At 47.9% G+C, this 7,240-nt stretch overlaps 1 protein-coding gene across 4 annotated transcripts in view; it reads left to right on the top strand.

Moving 5' to 3' along the window:
• The window catches only part of CPLX2 (complexin 2), a 79,955-nt gene extending 72,795 nt beyond the window's left edge, over window positions 1-7,160 (top strand). For all 4 annotated transcript variants that reach the window (XM_077757128.1, XM_077757129.1, XM_077757130.1 and 1 more), the window contains 3 exons: window positions 5,777-5,896; window positions 6,008-6,183; window positions 6,940-7,160. In XM_077757128.1, coding sequence (XP_077613254.1) covers window positions 5,866-5,896; window positions 6,008-6,183; window positions 6,940-7,137 — 405 coding nt within the window. In that variant the 5' untranslated portion in view covers window positions 5,777-5,865 and the 3' untranslated portion in view covers window positions 7,138-7,160. The remainder of the gene's footprint in view (window positions 1-5,776; window positions 5,897-6,007; window positions 6,184-6,939) is intronic.
• Window positions 7,161-7,240: the final 80 nt, after the last annotated feature.

Genomic DNA, 7,240 nt, shown 5'->3' with positions numbered 1-7,240 from the left:
GAAAAGCAAATGAGTATTGAATTGAGTTGCTGTGAATATAGCCTGGACTTGAGCCATAAGAACAGAAAAACAGCCACAAGGACAAACACTGCAGGTGCCCGAATCTGCTAGTCGGTTGGCGGGGCCCAGTCCCGAAAACCGGTTAGGGCTCATAAGGCCAATCCAGAGGAGGGTGCCTCTGCTGCCTTTGGGCTGGGACAGGCTGGAGAAAGTCGAGAAGGGAAAGCTGAAGATGTGTCCTAGGTCCTGGGAGCGCTAAAGGCACAGAAACGTGCTGTGGCAGCAGCCCTCCCTCTCCCCTTTTTTGTCTCCCCTCCCCCAGCCCAGCATCACCACCACCACCCCCACCCCTCAACCACCACCACCACCACCCTTCCCGCGCAGGGATAGACCAAGGTTTCCCGCAGAACCGCTGAGGAGCGCCTCCTGGTGGTCTGGCCAAAATCCTCAACTGCATGCAACCTGCCCGACCTCAGCACTCCTACAGGCATATGGCAAAATATCTACACACACGCCTGCACACACGCTCATGCAGGCTCACACGATGCCTAAGTTCAGAGTTAGACATGCAGGATCATACTCTGAGCGTGTAGACTCTCACATACTCGCTGACACACAGCATTAAATTCAACCTAGCAAATATGTCATGAGGCTCTACGATAAACCAGGAGATATTGTGGACTCTGGGATAAGGGAAATGAACAAGATACAAGCCGTCTCCTAAAGGGAGCTCAGAGTGATCAGGAAAGGAAACACACATAACTGGACAAAGCACATGAGCTGGAGGTAGGCAAGGCTGCTGTAGAAAAGTACCCTGGGTCTCAGAAGAGGAAGACACCATCACATCTCACCTAGGAGATCCAGCATATTTCATAAAGGGAATGATGTTTGAGAGGGCTTTTTGAAAATAAATATTGCTGCTGCTGCTGATAACAGTGATGATGACGACCATGATAATGATGATAGCTAATATGTACTAGTACCTACTATGTGCCAAACACTAGGTTGAGCATTTTATTTGCATTATCTCATTTAATACTCACAACATGCCTTGGGCACAGGCAGTATTGTCTCCATTTTACAGATGAGAAAAAATTAAGTCATTTGCTCAAGGTCACTTACTAAGTAATGGAGATAAGATGTGAACTGACAGAGATGAAGTTAAGGGGTTCCCAGGCTGTAAAATGAATACCCAGTGGTTTTCAAACAGAAGCAGAGCCACATGCAAAGGATGGGAAATGAATGGCAAGGCAGGCAGGTGCTAGACTGTGCAGGACTTGAAGGTCAGCACAAGGACCCTCTGGCCAGTTTAACAAGGCTCTGGGGAGCCATTGCAGGGTGTGTTTGATGAGCAGACCCACCCGTTAGGAAGATTAATTGGACACCCATGTGGAGGATAGATAAGAGCTGAGGGAGGGGCAGACATAGAGGTTATGCACAAATCCAGAACCTTGAAGCCCTGAACCAAGACGTTAGCAGCATAGGAGAAGAGGGTGTGGATGCAGGAAGCACCATGAAGCTAACAGTCTCTGGACTTCTCTCTCAGCATCCCATCCCAATTTTAACTCACCAATTCCTTGTGTGGTCTTTGGTTCAGTGTCTACCTCCCCAGCTAACTGAATGCTGTGAGAACAAATGTGACTCCCTTGTTCCCTGCCACAGCTCCAGCACCGAAAACAGTGCCTGGCAGAGTAGATGCCCAAAGAATATTAGGACTGAGTAAGTGAAGAAGTCACTGATTCTAGAGTTTTAAGTTGAGGTGTTTGGAACAAGGCATGCTGGTAGAAAAAATGGTTGGGTGAGGGGAGCAAGGATTAGATTGATCTTTGGATAGACTGAATTTGAGATTACCCATGTGACAATATCCAACAGAAAGTTGAGTGTGCAAGTCTGGGGGCTAGGGGTGGTCTGTGACTAAAGAAGGGCCTGAATCAATTGGGTTAGGTGATATTCCCAAGGGAGACAGTGGAGGGATAAGGGACAGCAGGGGGAGAAAGAAGGAGAGAGATTGCTTAGAGAACATACACATTTTAAAGAAAAGATGAGTCAGCAAAGGAGAGAACGAAAATTTGTCTGAGAAGTAGACTGAAGACCATAGGAGCACTGCCATAGAATTCAGGAGATTCAAGAAGAAGGCTGAAAAACAGAGGGATGAGGAGAGAATAGAGTCATCATTGATATCTGATGCTACAAAGGGATGGAGGAGCTCCAGAGCAGTGAAAACACTCCAGGGTCTGGCATTCTGGAGGCCTCTGGCCACTCTGACGACGGCAATTTCTGTGGCAGTGCAGAGGCAGCAGATCTCTGATCTCACAGAGCCACAGGGCTGACCTGGAGCTGAACGAGTGAAGATACCAAATGGACACCCCCTTATCACAAAGGTAGAAGACAGAGATTAAGGGAAAGGTGGTTTGGGGCAGGAGTTGGAGAAGGAAGGGGATAAAGAGACCTATAGAGGAGACTGAGGATGTGAAGAAGAGAGAGCACACAAAGATCAAGTAGGAGGAGTAAGGAGAGAAGATCTGCAGCGCCGGTGGATAGATTAACTGGAGCAGGAAGGAGGGGGACCTCGTCCTCAGAAGCTAGGAGGGAAAGTGGCAGGAGCTCATACTAGCTGGCATTAATCATTTTGAGAATGATAGCAGTAACCATCTACTGAGCACCCCCCCAACCATGTGCTAAACACATTATTTCTAACCTTTCAAAGTCACATGTAATCCTCACTGTATAAAGAAGAGAAGTTAAGTCAATTACTCACTATCACACAACTAAAAAGTAACAGATTCAGGATCAGAGTCAGGTATGCCTAACCCAGGGCTCACGAGCCTTCCAATGCACCACATGAAGTGAGAGGAAAGTCACCAGTGGAAGGGGACAGAGTAGGAGAACACTGGGCCTTGAGATATTAGTTACAGGAGCCTCAACAGGATGAAACAGAAATTATGTAAGAGTTGAGAAAGCCACGTTGGAGGTGAGCAGCAGGACTTTGGGGTGGACCCAAGAAGCTGCTAAATAAGACCAGCAGGCCTCAGCAAGGGTAAGGGGACACCTAGAATGAAAGGGATGGTAAGTATCCAGAAAACTCAGTCCTCAAATGAGTAGATGTACTTTGCATATGGGGGGTAAAGAGGGGTGGTAATCAGTGTTTGCTGAATGAATGCTTAGAAGCTGAAGGAGATGGAGTGGTGATAGAAAGATGGTGTGTTGACTTTGAATGGTGCCATGGGACATCCAGAGGGAGGTGTACATAAGGAGGGCAAGTGTATATCTTGATTTATTTGTTGCCTATTTCCATATGCATGAACACACACATACTCACCACACACACTCACCACACACATACTCCAGAATGTAATCTGCATGAGGGCAGGGTTTTGTCTGTTTTGTTTACTGTTATATCCCCACTGCCTAACACACTGCCTGATACATAAGAGATACTCAATTAATACTTGTTGGATAAATGACTACAGGGGTCTAGAGCCCACATAAGATGTCTAGGTATCATCAAAGCCCAAGAAAGGATGAGTTTCCCTAGGGAAGCATTAGAGAGGAAAAAGAGACAGGGGCTGAAGTCAGAGTCCTCGGGAGCACTCTTGTTGAAGAGAGGAGAAGAACAAGAGAAGACAGCAAAGCTGGGGTGAGGAGGGGAGATGGAGCACTAGGCGAGGAGAGAGAGCAGTAGAAGATGGGGGAGAGGAAAGAACTGAGTCACAGAGCCAAGACAGGAGAAGGATTTGAGGATAGAGTGGGGGTGGCCAGCAGTTCAAAGGCTGCAAAACTGCTCTGACAGAACCACTGGGAAGAGGGCCCAGAAGATCATCTGGTCCAGGAGGGAGACTTGCCAGAGCAGCAAATTAGGGATGAGACTGAACCTAAGCCCAGGTGCCCTGTGGACCAATTTGAACCATCTCAAATTAAAGTCCTGTGTCTCTACTATACCACCTGCAAATTCCTTGAGCTGCATGTAAACACAGAGGAACCCAATAGTTCCTGAAATCATTTGATTATTAAATTGTTCGTTTCCTGTTCTTAGAAATGCAGTCTCTTTACAATGTTTTTGAATCAAGCAAAAACATCTTAATTGACTGAGCTGAGCCTCCTTCAAACTCAGAATTCTGGGTCAGGGTGGGTTCTCTTACATTTCCTGGAAATCCTGCTCCTTTTTGGCACGTCCTCACAAATACGCACTCAGCAATGGCCAACATTAAGGAGAAGCTGCTACATACCAGTCACTTGACCAGCTTCAAACACCAGTATGAGGGTAGGCTTAATACTCCCTCACTGGCCAGGAGCAAACTGACACTTCCCCAGGGCGGCCACAGCCAGGGCGTACAGGAGCCCAGACTTCTAACCAGGTGTGTCTGATGTCAAAGCCTCTGGGGGTGTTTTTCTACTTCATCATGATTTTCTTCCCTCAAAACAACCTGTCAGGTGGTATGATCATGTAGAAGTCCTCAAATAAACTCTTGGGCCGCATTTGATGGAAAGATCTCAGTCTACTGATACGTCTTCTCATTTTGAAAGAAATGAGGAAAATCCATCATCAACAAACAGCCAGTGACCTTGAACTCAACCTGGTTGTGATATCCAGCCTGCTTCTCAGCCACCATTTCCCTTTTTCCTCCTAGCAAATCATAAAGCCCCGAAGGCTATGTGGGCTGAAAGGCCTTGGGGAGTAGGCCTCACCCCAGGTGACCACATCAGCCTTTGGATAGCTCATGGATGTTCCCATCTACACCCAAAAGGGGATTTGTGGTGGCTTTGTCTATGAAAAGCCAGTGATAAAACTGAATGGTTAAAATAAAAAGGAAACTTCTCAGAGTTACAGCATCAGGGTTCAAATTCTCAGGGATGTGGGGGGAACAAGGTAGAAGGAGGTCAAAGATGGAGGGAAGCTCCAAGCTCTCTACTCCCACCCTCACTAACATTGGGATTTTGAATATTGAGATTCTCATTAAGATTTTATTTGGAGAAAATCTTCTGAGGCCAAAAAGGAAAGAATAAAAAATATAATAAAAATGGAAAGTTGGTAATTTAGAGAGAAGAGGAGGACTAACATAAGCTGAGTGCTTACAAGGCCCGTGCTCGGTACTTTAAAGGCCCTAAGCCCCAAGAAGATTATCACGTCTCCAACCCCCATGTGTAATTCAAAATAAAAATCAATATTAAGCTATAAAACACAAAACTTACATGTTTCCTGAAATAAAAGTAACTTATTTCTCCATTTGTCTATGGAGATGTTCATCCAAGCTGACTATTCTCAATTTTTCACCAGCCTCTGATTTGCTGGGGCCCTAATCCCCTGCTCATTCCATCTAGTGATTGACCCAATGGCCCAGGCTGGAATTTTCTCCAGTCTCCACAGCAGCCCTGGGAAAAGAGGCACTGCCACTCTATCTTATAGATGAGGAAACTGGGACTCAAGGAAGCTCAGGAACTGGCTGAATGTCACATGGAAAATAAGGAATGCGGGTGGCATGAGAACCCAGCTCTGCCTGACTCCAAATTCCCCTTTCTAGCACTCCTGGACTCAATCCAATTAGAGCCATACAGGCAAGATGAAGGTTTTTAAATTGGAATCAGAAGATATTTGGCCACACATATGTACCTGGCACACAGCAAGTACTCAGGAAATAGCCCCTTTCCACTGAGTACCAGGGCATTGGGTCTTGGCCTTGGCTGATGGAGCCTGCAGCCGGAACCAGGGTGAGGCTGCTGTCTGTGTGGCCTCTGTGCAGAGGCCTCTCCCATCTGATTCTTGACTCCACTTTTGCAGGTTGATACATATTGCTGAAACAGGCCTTATCAGGAGCACTGCATGCAAACTTGGCTTTGGGCTAGGGCACGCTAACTGGAGCCGGCATCATGGACTTCGTCATGAAGCAGGCCCTTGGAGGTGAGCCCCGCACCCTTCACTCCCTGACTTGGGTCCCAACCGCAGGTCCTTCTATCCCCAGCCCTGTTCCCCCCTGACCCATCCTCTCCCTCCCAACCCCATCCAATTTAGGGGCCACCAAGGATATGGGGAAGATGCTGGGGGGAGAGGAGGAGAAGGACCCAGATGCGCAGAAGAAGGAGGAGGAGCGACAGGAGGCTCTGCGGCAGCAGGAGGAGGAGCGTAAGGCCAAGCACGCGCGCATGGAGGCTGAGCGTGAGAAGGTCCGGCAGCAGATCCGAGACAAGGTCAGCATCACCCATCTGCCAGGGAGAGTAAGGAACCAAGGTCAAGCTGGTCCCCCCAAACCCCGGCCTTGGGCTCCCCTGAATCCCTGCGCTCACCTTAGACCCAGCTCTCACTAGGTGTTCTCCATCACAGGAACACCTCCCTCGAAGGAGCGTTATGGGGGTTAAGTAAGATAATGCACACCACAAGTGCTCCCTAATGCTTGCTGCTATGGTCCACAGTCCAGTCTTGTACCCAAGACTCTGGAGGCCAGGTGTTGGCAACCCAGAATCTGGGAATTTGGGGAAAGTACCATAGTGCCCTAAGCACCTGTTACTGTTACATGTCACTCTCAGTGGGTCTGCAGCTGCCACCTTATTTTATGCCAAGCAGTTCAATACAGGTCTAGTCTCACCACTGCAAAAAAAATCAAGGCTGTAAGTAGCCTCCCATCAGCTCAGACCAAGTTTGGTCACTGAAACATATGGGAAGACTCTCAAATGTCAAATCTTGGGGGATTTCAGAAGGGCAGAGAAGGTATAATGGGCAGGTATTAATTTTAAAGGAAATCCTATGCACCGACTCTCTTTTATGGCGCACCTGCTGAGAACAGGCACAATCCATAAGGAAGGCAACCTTATCCCTATTTTATAGATGAGAGGACTAAGGCTTGGTTAGTTTCCATGAGCAGAGAGCCCCAGCTGAGCTAGCTTGACCTTGAGACCCAGCTCTCTCCCTGCCCTATTCATATTCATGTCTGCCCTCCCCCTCCCCAGTACGGGCTGAAGAAGAAGGAGGAGAAGGAGGCAGAGGAGAAGGCAGCCCTGGAGCAGCCCTGCGAAGGGAGCCTGACCCGGCCCAAGAAGGCTATCCCTGCAGGCTGCGGGGATGAGGAGGAGGAAGAGGAGGAGAGCATCCTGGACACGGTGCTCAAATATCTCCCCGGGCCACTGCAGGACATGTTCAAGAAGTAACCGGCCCTCCTGCCCTGTTCCCACTCCACTTGTTACTTTTTTTTTTTTTTTTTTTTTTTTTTTTTTTTTTTTTTTTTTTTCTGTTAATATCATTTTTTAGAGG

This window comes from Crocuta crocuta, unplaced genomic scaffold (assembly GCF_008692635.1).
Source record: "Crocuta crocuta isolate KB4526 unplaced genomic scaffold, BGI_CrCroc_1.0 scaffold131, whole genome shotgun sequence".
NCBI lineage: Eukaryota > Metazoa > Chordata > Mammalia > Carnivora > Hyaenidae > Crocuta > Crocuta crocuta.
The sequence above is the reverse complement of the archived record's forward strand: the minus strand, read 5'-3'. Positions and strand labels throughout refer to the sequence as shown.